Source organism: Polypterus senegalus, chromosome 6 (genome assembly GCF_016835505.1).
Source record: "Polypterus senegalus isolate Bchr_013 chromosome 6, ASM1683550v1, whole genome shotgun sequence".
NCBI lineage: Eukaryota > Metazoa > Chordata > Cladistia > Polypteriformes > Polypteridae > Polypterus > Polypterus senegalus.
In genome coordinates, this window is record NC_053159.1 from 157,773,948 (window position 1) to 157,790,696 (window position 16,749).

General features: G+C 38.3%; 1 protein-coding gene across 2 annotated transcripts in view; it reads right to left on the reverse strand.

Moving 5' to 3' along the window:
- prpf40a (PRP40 pre-mRNA processing factor 40 homolog A) overlaps positions 1-16,697 on the reverse strand; it is a 57,760-nt gene extending 41,063 nt beyond the window's left edge. For both annotated transcript variants that reach the window (XM_039757428.1, XM_039757427.1), the window contains exons 1-2: positions 16,617-16,697; positions 10,986-11,126 (exon numbers count right to left, since the gene is read on the reverse strand). In XM_039757428.1, coding sequence (XP_039613362.1) covers positions 10,986-11,126; positions 16,617-16,658 — 183 coding nt within the window. In that variant the 5' untranslated portion in view covers positions 16,659-16,697. The remainder of the gene's footprint in view (positions 1-10,985; positions 11,127-16,616) is intronic.
- Between the last annotated feature and the right edge of the window lie 52 nt (positions 16,698-16,749).

A 16,749-nucleotide genomic window follows, 5' to 3' on the forward strand; every position in this document is an offset into this window, starting at 1 on the left:
GCCAATAAACACTAATTACCCTTTAATAAAAATCTATTATTATGACAAAGGTGGCTCTTGAAGCAGCAAATATAAATTTGCGCAGTCAGAGCACTTACATAAGCACTGTGCTTCCATTCCGACTTTCAAGATATCTGTTATTAAAGAAAACGAATGACATCTTTAAACTTTTTAGCGTGTGTGTTTACAGTAAAATGCAGAATCTGACAAGATGTGCAAATTGGAAGGATCAATTCAAGCTTAGTAAGTGGATGGTCATATTCAGATACAGATATTGAAATTTCATGAACAGATGAAATTTACTTTTTAAAATGATTTTATTATACTTCTAAAATACTTTTAAGTTTACAATTTTAACTCATCAGATCTGCTTGGTATAAAGGAACAATATTGATTAATATTGTGCTGATATTTCAAAATTGTTTTACCTATTACTAGTCACAATGCAAGCAGACACTTGCCATATTATTTTTTTTTATATATATATCATACATAATGTTACCAGATAGCAATGGTCTATGGCAAAGATTCCCAAGTTCAGCCCTATGGACCTCTGTGGCTGTAACAAACTTCACTTATAATTAGATTCCTATCCAAAAATAACAATACATTATTTCTCCACCTGTGAGTTTACAAAAGAGACAAAACAGGATATGTAAATTTTATTGGTAAGCATTTCTATATGCTACACGGGTATACTGTACATTTTTATCTATATTGCTCAAAAAAAATAAAGGAACACTTTTTAATCAGCATATAGCATCAAGTAAATGAAACTTCTGGGATATTGATCTGGTCAGTTAAGTAGCAGAGGGGGTTGTTATTAAGTTCCAGGTGCTGTGGTGTTAATGAAATTAACAACAGACGCACTAGAGGGGCAACAATGAGATGACCCCCAAAACAGGAATGGTTTAACAGGTGGAGGCCACTGACATTTTTCCCTCCTCATCTTTTCTGACTGTTTTTTCACTAGTTTTGCATTTGGCTGCAGTCAGTGTCACTACTGGTAGCATGAGGCGATACCTGGACCCTACAGTGGTTGCACAGGTAGTCCAACTTCTCCAGGATGGCACATCAATACGTGCCACTGGCAGAAGGTTTTCTGTGTTTCCCAGCACAGTCTCAAGGGCATGAACAAGATTCCAGGAGACAAGCAGTTACTCTAGGAGAGCTGGACAGGGTCGAAGAAGGTCCTTAACTCATCAGCAGGACCTGTATCTGCTCCTTTGGGGAAGGAGGACCAGGATGAGCACTGCCAGAGCCCTACAAAATGACCTACAGCAGGCCACTAATGTGAAAGTCTTTGACCAATCAGAAACAGACTTCATGAGGGTGGCCTGAAAGTTCGATGATCTAGTGGGCCCTGTGCTCACTTCCCAGCACCATGGAGCTCGACTGGCATTTACCATAGAATAGGAGAATTCGCAAATCCACCACTGGCACCCTGTGCTTTTCACAGATGAGAGCAGGTACACCCATAGCAAATGTGACAGACGTGAAAGGATCTGGAGAAGCCGTGAAGAACGTTATGCTGCCTATAAGATCGTTCAGCATGACCAGTTTGGTGTTGAGTCAGTGATGGTCTGGGGAGGCATATCCATGGAGGGACCAACAGAACTCTACAGGCTAGACAACGGTACCTTGACTGCCATTTGGTATCGGGATGAAATTCTTTGACCCACTGTCAGACCCTATGCTGGTGCAGTGGGTCCTGGGTTCCTTCTGGTACACAACAATGCCCAGCCTCATGTGGCGAGAGTATGCAGGCAGTTCCTGGAGGATGAAGGAATTGATACCATTGACTGGCCCCCACGCTCGTCTGACCTAAATCCAACAGAACACCTCTGGGACATTATGTTTCGGTCCATCCGATGCTGCCAGGTTGCACCTCAGACTGTCTAGGAGCTCAGTGATACCCTGGTCCAAATCCTTAGGAGATCCCCAGGACACGATCTGTTGTCTCATTAGGAGCTTACAAGCATATGGGGGAGTACGATTTGGAGTTGCTGCAATGAAATTTCGGCAAAATGAACTAGCCTACCACATCATTTTTTCACTTTGATATTCAGAGGTTGTAGGTTGATAATTTTCATTTCCATCAAACAATGTGGCATCCTTTCATTCCTAACACATTACCTAGTCCATATCAGTATAGATACCCAGCATGATTTTTTTCCCCATTGAGCTCTGATGTGTTTTCAAAGTGTTCCTTTAAATTTTTTTGGAATAAGCACGCTAGTGGATCTGACACTAAAGTATAGGTAGTTGGAGCCTTTCATCACTTTGTGTTTTGTTTGTCCCAGTGTCTACTTATTTGTCATTATTAGAAGGTAATTAAGGAAGCAAAAAGATGAATTAATAGGAAAATGACAAAAGATGGATATTTTAAAAATTCCATTGTTTTTGATTTATCATAAATGTAAAACTCAAACTACTGCTTTTATGAATGCAGAAAGAGAGAAAAAAAATAAGAGTATCCAAACAAACAATGTGATCAAGATAAAATAACTGTCCGATTGTGAAATGAGTGGGGACGAAAAAACCTGCAAGCAGAGTAATCCTCCAGGATTGAACATGGGAACTTTGGTCCAAGGTTTGGAGCTGGAGTTTAGTTGTGGGTGTTGACCAATGGTGTTATAGACTTGTTAAAGACTGGCATCTGCATCTGAGGTGTACATTTTCTGATGCTGTGTTACAGGAGCAGTGCCAAAGAAGAGTATCTTCAAAACAAAATATATCAGTTTTACACAAACTGATATTTAACTTGAGGAAAGGGAGCATTAGCAAACAGTTTCTGGAAAACAGTGGACCGGATATGAATGGTAGCAACAAAATTTACTTTTATGAAGGTTTGCACTTTATCCTTATACTATACTTCATTCACAGAATAAATAATGGATTTTGGATTAAACACAACATAAACCCATACTATCAGCATGCTAACCCGTGGCTCATCAATGTGGTATCCATCATGTAATACGTCCAGATTTGTTTCTCCCACGGACCTACAGGGAGTTTACATGTAAGAATTGTTTAGTTCACTTTGACACAATAGATACATTGAGTTTCAAGGATAAGACACTGACAGCTTTACTGCAACTTCTAACCGGACTAGCAGAACTTGTATACATTAGTGTTTCTCATGTTCATTCAAGTAGGTCACTGCGACTGCACATTTTTGGTTCAACCAGTATTATAACCAGTGAATCATTTTATCTGTGATGGTCTGACTATTTAATTATAGGCCTCTTTTTCCTTCTCATATTCTGCATTTAGAAAAATGCAATAGTGTGAAATTTATATTTATAATAAATGTAGAAGTTCGCACTTTAGCAATAGCTTTAAACGCTTAATTCTTAATTTATCATTTAATGCATAATTTACTCCCTTAATGACATGCAGCTCTCTCATGCAACGTGCCAGCTTTACACATGCAATCCCAGTAAAAATCTATTGCCACTATCTTAGCATTAGGGTGGTAATGATTATATTAATAATTAATCTGGCAATTATTTTGTCAATCCATCAATTATTTGGATTGTAAAAAAAATCATTTGTGATTAAACACAAAGTGCATGAAATGGAACTTTCCACCAAATAAAAAGATTTGCATAAAATTTTCAGAAATGTATTTTTTAAATGAACTACTTGTAGATATTTTAAATATAGGTTCTAATGCAACATTTATATAATAAATACAATGGAAAAAAATAGTAATACATAGAAATAAAACACTTAGTAGCACTTCTGGCTCCGGTTCTGCATTAACTAAACAAAATTTAACATATACTTTTAAGTTATTAAGTTCTCTAGACAAGCATCATCTAAATATCTGACCACCACAATATTCCCCCACAGACTAATATGCTGCTCTATTATAACTTTAGTAGTTTTTTTTTTTCTTTTTTTAAAATCTGCAGTAAATGTTTGAAATTAGCCATCATATGTTGGGGGAAATGTCCAAACTATTTTCCTTTTGCAGCAAAGCAAGTGATTTAAGTTGTGTAAAAATCTGTTGTTCCGTTGCTAAGTATTTATCCATCCATCCATTTTCCAACCCGCTGAATCCGAACACAGGGTCACTGGGGCCAATCCCAGCCAACACAGGGTACAAGGCAGGAACCAATCCCGGGCAGGGTGCCAACCCACCACAGGACACACACAAACACACCAAGACCAATTTAGAATCGCCAATCCACCTAACATGCATGTCTTTGGACTGTGGGAGGAAACCGGAGCGCCCGGAGGAAACCCACGCAGACACGGGGAGAACCCACGCAGGGAGGACCTGGGAAGCGAACCTGGGTCTCCTAACTACGAGGCAGCAGCACTACCACTGCGCCACCGTGCTGCCCCTATGTATTTATTGTAACTGAAAATTGATTTCTTTTTCTTTTTGATTTCTTTCATTATTTGTCGTTTTTGAGTCTAGAAACCTTTTGCCACCGCAGAATCTTTGGCACATTTGCTTGCAGCTAACACACTGTCGTATGTAATTTGCCAGCAGAAGTGTGCCGTTAGATTGTCATGTTTTAAAACTGATCCTGCCACAAAATCTGTTTTATGCGTCACACTAGGCTGGCTGAAGCTGCTCTTGCACATTATCACGTCTTTCTCCAGATTGTATAAAAGTCAGCTAATCTGGAACTTTCACTTTTCGACCCTACTCCTGCCTTGCGACTCGGAATGAACGATATGTATTTCAGTTGCGGTTGATATGCTGTGGGATTCACCACTGCACTCTCGCTGAGATTTTGATTTTCTTTGCACACTTCACTGAAAAGAGAAAAAAAAAAAAAAAGACTTCAGCTCAGAGAGGGACTTATGTTTCTTCACAACCATTATTTGTAAAAACACTAACTAATGTTACATGTGAATGCAAGCATGTAATGCAGCACTATAAATAGAGCAAGGAGACCATGTCAAAAAAAAATCTGACAACTGAAAATCTGAATGTTTACTAGCTAGTGGCTAATGACAATTTTTTTTAGTTGCCTATCATAAAACTCTTTCATATATGCTAGTGTTTTACACATATTGTAGGGGGCTGGACTATGACTCAAATAATTCCTCACTTCAAATCAGAAGTCATGTCATTATGCCTAACCTAGCAAACATTGTATTCATGTACAGTCATGGCCGAAATTATCGGCACCCCTGGAATTTTTCCCGAAAATGCACCATTTCTCCCAAACAATTGTTGCAATTACAAATACTTTGGTATACACGTTTATTTCCTTTATATGCATTTGAATAACACAAAAAAAGAGAAAAAAAGCCAAATTTGACGTCATGTCGGCCAAAACTCAAAAACCGGCTGGACAAAATTATTGGCACCCTCAACTTAATATTTGGTTGCACGCCCTTTAGAAAAAATAACTGAAATCAAGCACTTCTTATAACCATCAACAAGCTTGTTACACCTCTCAACTGGAATTTCCGACCACTCTTTTGCAAACTGCTCAAGGGCTCTCATATTTGAAGGGCGCCTTCTCCCAACAGCAATTTTGAGGTCTCTCCATAAGTGTTCAATCGGATTTAGATCCAGACTCACTGCTGGCCACTTCAGAACTCTCCAGTGCTTTGTCTTCAACCATTTCTGGGTGCTTTTAGAGGTATGTTTGGGGTCATTGTCCTGCTGGAACACCCATGACCTCTGACGCAGACCCAGCTTTCTGACACTGGGCCCTACATTGTGCCCCAATATCTTTTGGTAGTCTTCAGATTTCATGATGCCTTGCACACAGTCAAGGCATCCAGTGCCAGAGGTAGCAAAACATCCTCAAAACATCTTAGAACCTCCACCATGTTTGACTGTAGGTACTGTGTTCTTTTCTTCATAGGCCTCATTCAGTTTTCTGTAAACAGTAGAATGATGAGCTTTACCAAAAAGCTCTACCTTGGTCTCATCTGTCCACAAGACATTTGCCCAGAAGGATTTTGGCTTCCTCAAGTACATTTTGGCAAACTCCAGTCTGGCTTTTTTATTTTTCTGCGTCAGCAGTAGGGTCCTCCTGGCTTTTCTGCCATAGCGTTTAATTTAGTTCAGATGTCGACGGATAGTTCAAGCTGACATTGTTGCACCCTGAGTCTGCAGAACAGCGTAAATATGTTTTGAAGTTGATTGGGGCTGTTTATCCACCATTTGGACTATCCTTCGTTGCAGTCTTTTATCAATTGTTTTCTTCTGTCCACGTCCATGGAGATTAGCTACAGTGCCATGTTTTGTGAAGTTCTTGATTATGTTGCACACAGTGGACAAAGGAACATGAAGATCTCTGGAGATGGACTTGTAGCCTTGAGATTGTTGATATTTTTCCACAATTTTTGTTCTCAAGTCCCCAGACAATTCTCTGTTCTTCATGCTTAGTGTGGCAAACTCAGACACACAACAGAAAGGTTGAGTCAGCTTTTCTCCATTTTAACGGGCTTCAGGTGTGATTGCTATATTGCCAGCACCCGTTTCTTGCCACAGGTGAGTTCAAACGAGCATCATATGCTTGAAATAAAATGATTTACTCACAATTTTGAAAAGGTGCCAATAATTTTGTCCGGCCCATTTTTGGAGTTCTGCGTGACATGATGTCAGATGTGGCTTTTTTTCTCTGTTTTTTTGTGTTGTTCCAATGTACATAAAGGAAATAAACATGTGTATGCCAAAACGTTTGTAATTGCAACAATTTTCTGGGAGAAATGGTGCATTTTCTAGGAAAATTCCAGGTCGGCCATGACTGTATCTGCATCACATAACTCTGAACATTCAACTTACAGTGGAGACGGCGTGTCTTCCTCCTCCACAGAGCCTCTAAATGGTATGTTTTCTGTTTAAATGTTTGTGCATCTCTGTTGTGCTCTCATGGCATACGAGGTCAGACCTACACATTTTGCAAGTGACAGCTTTTTTGTCTGAATTCAGAGTAAAGCGCTCCCAAACCCTGGAAGTCTTAGATCACACTGTCTTTTTTGGAACTTGTGTACCATCTGCCCTTTTTCAAATGTGTTTACAACTTAAGCACTGACGCAATTGCACATGACAAGGTACGCAGCCTTATGATGTAATCAACTAATCGATGAAAGTGATCGGTGTCAATGTTTTTGATAACTGAATATTATCAACAGAGATGATTAGTTGTTGCAGCCGTACTAACATCATTACGGGGAAGAGACTGACTGACTCACTCATCAACAAAAACTATTTCCTATTTAGTTAAAAAGTTCAAACTTGGATGGATAATATATCTGTAAAGTTTATGCTTCCCCTTGGGGACAAATAAAGCACATCTATCAAGGGGACAGCAGATATCCACTAAGTAAGAACATTTCAGTATTATGGGGTAAAAATCCCTCCACAATAGAAAACCTTTATATTTCTTGTTAATAATGTTGTAGCGAGTAGGACATTCTAACACACCATATCCTAACAGCACTGATGGCCGGCAGTGCATAGAGAAATTAGGAGTACTGCTTAATGCAAATGAAGACCATCTGAGGAAGTGAAGAGGGAAGGAAAGTTTAGCAAAGCTCAAAAAAGACATGTTTAACAAGCACACTATGGTCAGGCTCTGTGGCTATGAGCATAGTCAGTTTTGCACAACTGATCCAAGGTATTTAACCCATATTAAAAATCTCATTTGCGCCCTTGAGGCAAATGCCAATATGGGGACTAAATTTCCCATCAGCCACTGCACCGCTCTAGATAATTTCATCAGTGCTCACATAGTTTAAATATTGTACAAGCATCGACAAACAATGCATATCAAAGGTAGGAACTGCTGCGTTTTTTTGGATTCTCAACTTCTCTGGGTTAACAATTTCATTATCTTGCTGGATTACAGTGTTTATCTTAGAGTCTGTGTTTTGGTCTCATCTTAGATTATATGTATACATGTTGTATTTACAAAAGACATCCCCCCAGTTTATTTTAATCTACATCCTTTTCCAAGTAATATGTTTCCAAAATAAATGTATGCTTCAGAAAACTGGGCTGTTTTGCTAATAATTACCTATTATGATGTTATAGTTGACATAATCTATGAAGTAAGATTATGGCAACTGGAGAGTGGTGGCATGATGCTTGGCCAAGAGTGCACTTCATTTAATGTGTACATCATATGTGACAATAAACAATTGTGTTTATTTTTTATTGTGTCTTCTATTTTTGTATTCATTTTGTAAGGCACTTTGAGCTACATTTTTTGTATGAATATGTGCTATATAAATAAATGTTGATTGATTGATTAAGTGATAAACTGATTACCCCTTTTTTAAAAAAAATTATAACATAACCTTGTGTTTTTGAAAAAGCCAACACTGTTGTCAACCAGCATATTACAATTAACTTCATAATACAAATCAACAAAGCATTAAGTGCTTTTTGAATTTAAGAAAGGGAATAAAAAGAAAAAAAAAAAATGATGGAATCAAGTCAAAGAGGAACAGAATGAAGTTAGTTTTTTTTTCCTAGATGATGTAGACAATGTTTTTCAGAATGCGATAGAAAGAGAACAGGAAGTGTTTTTGAGTATATTAACAAAATAAAAATAAATAATTATAACAACATGTACTATAAAACTGCATTCCCCTTCCCCTGTGAACACACAACTGGTGGTATACTTGAAAACAAATTCTTGAGTGAACAAAGTAAACACACACATCTGAAACAAAGTTTAGTTCTGTTCACTTGCTACTGCCGCATAAGTACGCCAAAGTAGCTAAAGTGTTATTTACATACACTAGGCCTGTTTTAATGTATGTACTGATTTTGATCTAAACCCTCCAAAACTTTGTAATAGTAAAAGATTACATTACAAAGCATAAAATTCAAATCTGACTGAAACTAAGATTTTCACTGAATGTACTACGTAGTCCAATTATATTTATACCCAAAATTCTCATTATTCAACGAATTGCCCGTTTGATTTTAAAAGTACACAATTTCCTGGAAAACTGTATTTCCAAAGACGGCAAACAAGAAATGAATAACTTCCTAAAATTATAGTCACTTCTTGATTAAGTTGCGAAACAAGGCCCAAACAGCCCCATAAAAGCTATTCATTCTAAATGTAATCATTTATTCGATACTCTACACAGAGAAAAACATTTACCATATATAATCACTTACAAGTCGGGTCTTGAAACTTGAAAAATCCATAATAAAATCAGACCCCGACTTATATGCCCATGCAAAAATATATATATATTTTTTTTAACATCTTCTTCCTTCCTCCAATCTCGCATCAGATTCTCAGACACATCGAATTTTGTTGCAGCAGCACAGTTACCAATTTCTTTCACCACTTAAAGGACTTTTAAATTTAAAACCAACTTCATATTTTCTCCTGATCGAACACTCCATCGTAGATAAGAGATGCTCTTACAAAAAACACTGCAAACATTGCTTCAGAATAGTTTGGGTATTACCGTGTGGTTACTCTGTGGTTACTCTCTCAGGTGGGCGTTAGCATATCAGAATCTTTTGGATCAGTAGCGTGAGTTTTCCACATTCGACTTATACAACGACATTATAAAATAGCAGAAACTATACGGTAAAATCAAGCGTAATTGGAAAGTAATGAATTTCTCTTTAAAGTAATAGAGTACAATAAATTTAAAATACTTCATAGTTATTAGGAGTACAGTAATCCCTCCTCGATCGCGGGGGTTGCGTTCCAGAACCCCCAGCGATAGGTAAAAATCCGCAAAGTAGAAACCATATGTTTGTATGGTTATTTTTATATATTTTAAGCCCTTAGAAACTCTCCCACGCCGTTTATAAATATTCTCCACACAATTATACAGTAAACCCTCGTTTATCGAGGTTAATCCACTACAGACAGATAAATGAATTTCCACGAAGTAGGATTCTTTATTTATAAATCTAATATTTTCACAGTTAGAGCATAGAAAACCCGTTTACGACCTTTTAAATATGTTTTTTAACATTATTAGAGCCCTCCAGACATGAAATAACACCCTTTAGTCAAAAGTTTAAACTGTGCTCCATGACAAGACAGAGATGACAGTTCTTTCTCACAACTAAAAGAATGCAAACATATCTTCCTCTTCAAAGGAGTGCCATCAGGAGCAGAGAATGCCAGAGAAAGAAATGTAAACAATCAAAAATCAATAGGGCTGTTGGGCTTTTAAGTATGCCAAGCACCCGTGATAAAGCAGCCGCAATGAAGGGATCAATGTGAAGGTATTCTTTCAGCATTTTTTACAGGAGCTTCCGTATCTTCTAAGCAAACAGCCCCTCTGCTCACACCCCCTCCATCAGGAGCAGAGAATGTCAGAAAGAGTGAGAGAGACAGAGAAAAGCAAACAATCAAAAATCAATACAGGCTGTTAGAGTTTTAAAGTGTGCGAAGCACCCCACGGGAAGCATATCGTACATCATTGAGGAGTTTTACTTAATACGTAATACAGTATGTGCTGTGATTGGGTAGCTTCTCAGCCATCTGCCAATAGTGTCTCTTGTATGAAATCAACTGGACAAACAAACTGAGGAAGCATGTACCATAAATTAAAAGACCCATTGTCCGCAGAAATACGTGAACCAGCCAAAAATCTGTGATATATATTTAGATATGCTTACATTTAAAATCCGCGTTAGAGTGAAGCCGCGAAAGTCGAAGCGCGATATAGCGAGGGATCGCTGTATACCATTAAAAAAAATCTAACAAAAGAACTCTTAAAAGTATTAATACATTTCATTGATTTTATATATCATCGCAGCTAATGATGAATTGAACTAAGCTAACTAGAATAAAAATAAAATCATCAATTTATATCAGGTAAATAAGCATTCATTTAAAGGTTTTAATCAAGAAGCATGAATAAATTTGAATTTTACATATGTTTACCAACTCTGTCTCCCCTATGACTGGCATGGTTATCATTGATCCTACTGTACTTCAGTTACTCATTATGCAGTTATTTGCTTTTAAAAAGATAATAGCTTAAACAAAATCATAATTTAGTTTCACCTGTCCCATTGGTGGCCCACCCATAGGGGGCATCATTGGTGGTATAATCCCTGGTGGCATGGGTGTCATATTTGGAGGTCTCTGTCCCATTGGTGGCATGCCCATCGGAGGGAAGTGAGGTGGCATCCCCGGTGGTCCCATCTTTAATTGAAGAAAAAAAATGAAGCAATAAAATACTTAGGAGTCCATGTTGCACATACACGTCACAAAAATAATCTCTGCATATGAAATTGTAATAGCATTTTTCTCTTTCAAGCACATTTAGACAGTAAAATATATTATTTAAATTGACATGGTTTTAAACATTTTCCCCCCTATTTAGATTATATGTGAAAGCTACTAAAAACCTCAAATACAATTTTTGAAAGAATGCTTACATTTTGCTGAATTTACTTATCTTTGCCAGGGGAATGACTAGTTGAAACCTTATAGTGATTCTGTCCAGTAAAAATTACATAACGGAGGCTTTATCATCAACACAACTGCCCCATTAAAGGAAACATTTCACACACCGTGTACCAAGCATTACCAATTTTATTGCCATATCCCAGGTATACAATTTCACAGAACATTTTTTTTTTAAGCAAAACCCAATACTACACTAGCAGGCAAATTCAAAAAACATTGGGAGTCTGTGTCAACTTTTTAAAACTATTTTTGGTGCAAGACTTTGTTCAGATGTTTTCCCCATAAGTCACTTTTTCAGACACTTGCATTTGTAAACTCAAAAAATGTAGCTGATTAATTAATCACAGTTAACAAAATCTGGTTTAGCATTCCATCCATTATTTTAAAAAAACCTGTTAAAACAGCCATTGGTATTTTTCCTGATATATTTAATATAAGTGATCAGATGCTTTCTAGTATTTAGGCCTGTAGAATCATTGGGAACTGAACCAAAACAGGACCGACCCAACCCTCACATCAAGATCAGTGTTAGCGATGCTAGCTGTAAGGGTGTTGATGGAGAAGTATAGAGAAGGCCAGAAAGAGTTGCATTGCATCTTTGTGAACCTGGAGAAAGCATATGACAGGGTGCCTCGAGAGGAGCTAAGGTATTGTATGAGGAAGTCAGGAGTGGCAGAGAAATACGTAAGAGTTGTACAGGATATGTACAAGGTAAGTGTGACCGTGGTGGGGTCTGTGGTAGGAGTGATGGATACATTCAAGGTGGAGGTGGGATTACATCAGGGATTGGCTTTGAGCCATTACTTATTTGCAATCATGATGGACGGGTTGACAGACAAGATTAGACAGGAATCCCCGAGGACTATGATGTTTGCTGATGACATTATGATCTGTAGCGATAGTAGGGAGCAGACTGAGGAGACCCTGGAGAGGGGGAGATATGCTCTAGAGAGGAGAGGAATGAAGGTCAGTAGGAACAAGACAAAATACATATGTTTCAATGAGAGGGAGGTCTGTGGAATGGTGAGGATGCAAGGAGTATAGTTAAATACTCTGGATCAACAGTACAGAGTAATGGGGACAGTGGAAGAGGGGTGAAAAAGGGAATACAGGCAGGGTGGAAGGGGTGGAGAAGTGTGTCAGGAGTGATTTGTGACAGATATCAGCAAGAGTGAAAGAGAAGGTCTACAGGACAGTAGTGAGACCAGGTATGTTATATGGGTTGGAGACAGTGGCACTGACCAGAAAGCAGGAGACAGAGCTGGAGGCAGCAGAGTTAAAGATACCAAGATTTGCACTGGGTGTGACAAGGATGGACAGGATTATAAATGAGTACATTAGAGGGTCAGCTCAAGCTTGGACAGTTGGGAGGCAAAGTCAGAGAGTCGAGATTGTGTTGATTTGGACATGTGCAGAGGAGAGATGCTGAGTATATTGGGAGAAGGATGCTAAGGATTGAGCTGCCAGGCAAAAGAAAAAGAGGAAGGCCTAAGAGAAGGTTTATGGATGAGGTGAGGGAGAACATGCAGGTAATGGGTGTAAAAGAACAAGATGCAGAGGACAGAAAGATATGGAAGAAGATGATCCACTGTGGTGACCCCTAAAGGGGACAGTTGAAAGAAGAACAACAAAAACTGGTTTAGCATTCCATCCATTAATTCAAAAAACCTGTTAAAACAGCCACTGGTATTTTTCCTGATGTATCTGATATAAATGATCAGATGTTTTCTATTTATGCCTGTAGAATCATTGAGAATTGAACCAAAACAGGACTGAGCCAACACTCACTAATTATCATATGTCAGGATCAGTGTTGGCGATAACATGTTAAAAGCAATACAAGTTACACAATCAGATTACTTTTTAAAGTAACGAATAACCTAACACAATACTTACATACTTCAGTAAAAAATACTTGTGTTATTTTAAATAAATTAAAAAAAAAAAAACAGGGGTTACTATTAAAAACAAAATAAAGTTTATTTGGTAACGTCATGCACACGTGCGTACCAGCCATCTGGAAACAGCTAGTGAGAAAGAGGTTAGACATATGTGTAGTGTGTAGTCAAGTGACAAGATGTGAACAAATGTTCTAAGTACACATTTAATCATGCATGTGTTGGGTGTTAAACTTAATCGGCCCAGTTTATGGTCACAGCGAGTCAGTCATTATGACAGCCACACTGGGTTTAAGGTTTATGCCAGTGTTTTGCAGGGTTCAGTACTTCAGAAAGATTTTGTAATGCAATACAACCAACCGTATTGTGTGAAACAGAATTGAGTACATTAATTGATATAATAATTACACAAATAAATGTAGAATAAAATGAACAGGAAATTGAATCAAATGAACAGTTTAAATAACATTTATGTGGAAACTAAACATATTGGCCCAAATTAAGTAAACAACCTACACAGAGAGATTGGCATATAGAAGGGAGGCTTAATGCCTCAGTGCATGTCGGGTCTGTGGAAGAACTCCTGCAGCAGAGTTTTGAACCAGCTGGAACTGTAATAACAAATTAGAAACAGGCACTTGCCAGTAGGTAAGTTATAATAGCCGATGTGGGATGCAGTTTGAGGGCGGCACGGTGGCACAGTGGTAGCGCTGCTGCCTCGCAGTTAGGAGACCCGGGTTCGCTTCCCGGGTCCTCCCTGGGTGGAGTTTGCATGTTCTCCCCGTGTCTGCATGGGTTTCCTCCCACAGTCCAAAGACATGCCGGTTAGGTGGATTGGCGGTTCTTAATTGGCCCTAGTGTGTGCCCTGCGGTGGGTTGGCACCCTGCCCAGGATTGGTTCCTGCCTTGTGCCCTGTCTTGGCTGGGATTGGCTCCAGCAGACCCCGTGACCCTGTATTCGGATTCAGCAGGTTAGAAAATGGATGGATGGATGGGATGCAATTTAAAAAAACTGACATGTTTCTTAGTATCAGAGGAGGAGAAGAATGAGCAAACTTGGGATATGCTGCAGTAGGTAAGAAAATTCTGCGGTGGGCTGGCGCCCCGCCCAGGGTTTGTTTCCTGCCTTGTGCCCTGTATTGGCTGAGATTGGCTCCAGCAGACCCCCATAACCCTGTAGTTAGGATATAGCAGGTTGTATAATGGATGGATGGAGGTAAGAAAATGTGTAATTTAAAGTCAGTTCTATTGTTTTGGACTCTCCAGAAGGGATGCAATAATAATGCAAGATGTTTAGATTTGTTTACTTCCTGCTAAAATTAAAGTACAGTATTTTTCCAATAAAATGCTGTACTGCATAGCCGGACACTAAGGTCACAATGTTTTTCTTTTTTATCTCGCAGAAGGCCGAAATGCTGCATCACAGCAACGCCTGTCCTCCCCAGCTTTTTTGAATGCCCTGATTCAACTGCGTACAAATTTGACGGTCAGACTATTATCTACTAAATGAGGGAGATGTTTCATGTTTCAATTGATACCACATTCCAGTTTCTATATTTCAGATTTTTTTTTGTAAAGATGTTTTTAAACCTTTAACTACTGGTGTTGTAAACTGGATATACAGTATAAATTCTTTACCTATTATACATATTCTAACAGAGTATGATCTGTCCTTCAAAATGACGTGGGTTTTCAATATTGGATATGTATGCTATAGAAACTTTTTGAAAACTGTAAAAGTGGTGGAAAAGACTCCGGCTTTTGTACTGCTTCAAAACAGTATAAAACTAGAGATATTTCATGATCGTTATTTTCTGGTTGCTCCCGACAGATTCACTGAAACTTTTAAAGTGATGGAACCTGAAAATATGACATCAGTTTACCAGTTGATGTTGATATTATGACCATGTGTATATACTTCTTAGTATCTCCCTTATCTGTAATGAATAAGGACACTTTGCTTCGATCTCGTCAAGTTCTTTAGCGAAGCAAGCATACTTAATTTTCACACTGCCCGAAAATATGTAAATTCTGATAGCAGAAGCCACATTACTTAAAAGGTCATAAAATTAATTAAAAAAAACAACAATCACTCATGGTTACCGGAAATAAAATAACCATTTTCACCAGAGACACGCTGTAGCCATTATCGGGAAATAAAGCTGAAATAAAAGGAAACAGACAAGCTGTTTAAGTACTACATGTCTGTGTAACGTCGGTGGTTAAACTGAAAACGGTCACAAAATAATAAGCAATACTACAAACATGCAAAAGCCGGACATTTTACAGGTTTTGAGCTATGCCTGTCGGACTGGTGACAAGAGGCCAAAAACGAGGTGTTATAGCAAACTACAAAATTGAAAAAAATGACACTAAGATTCCCAGCGGAAAGTCTAATGATACCATAGTATCTATCTATAGTATGGAGGTACGGTAAAAAAAAAAAAATTAAAAAAAAATAAGCACTTTGCATTGTGTTGCTTGGGGAGAAAAACTACTACTTTGCTAAGAGCTTTTTTGCCCAACGCAAAAGGTAAAGTAACTGTGTGGAACTAAAATAATCTCTTAAAAGTCCATAGAATGTCATGAGCTTTTAATTTGACAGCTAAGGTTTTATTACAGTTAAAACGTAAACCGTCTCGCTTTTAAATCTAACGATTGATGTCAGTCGAGTTTGCTAAAAAATTGAGTAACTTCTTTGATCAAAAAGAACATGTTTTGCAGGCACTGACCGAGCGTACACTTGCGGCACACAGTTATTGTTCGCTCTCTCTCTACCAAAGCACCGAGCAGGTGGACTCAACCTCGGTTATTACGTTCGGTACATCGTGCACGATCTGAAGTATGTAGTACATTTAATGATTGAATACCACGGATGCTCTCGATAGCCTCAAAACAAAGCACTACTCAGACCCCGTATGTTAGCGGGATGTGACGGGCAGGAGGCCTCCCCTTGTCTTAATGCATGAAATCAAGAAAAACACATTCCCGCGTCTGATTCTTTAAAAGAAACTTGATTGAACCCTTCACGACCAAAGCTAATGAGAATCATCGAATAATCGCTTTCGCCCGTAATATGAGTTAACTTTTAAAATGAGGCAACTAAAAGAGAGCACTAATATAAAGCAAATGATAATTTTTAAGCAAATCGTTCTTCCAAACACACTGCTAGCTTTTATCCAAATGATTTACAGGGGTCCTGTTAAAAAAGAGAACAGTGACGCACATATTATTATCTGTAACCCAATGAAATCAAATAATTAATTCTATAAAAAAAACCAAATCTGTACAATTTATTAACCACAAAGATTCAAACTTTACTCACCATGTCTGCGGAATACTCCGTGACCCTTTCTTTACAGACCATCCAACAAAGCAGACTGCAATTGGCTGCCTCAGCGCAAGTTGAAAGGTCAAAGGCTACATTAACACGCCCTCCGCGTGGGGCGTACCTGTTT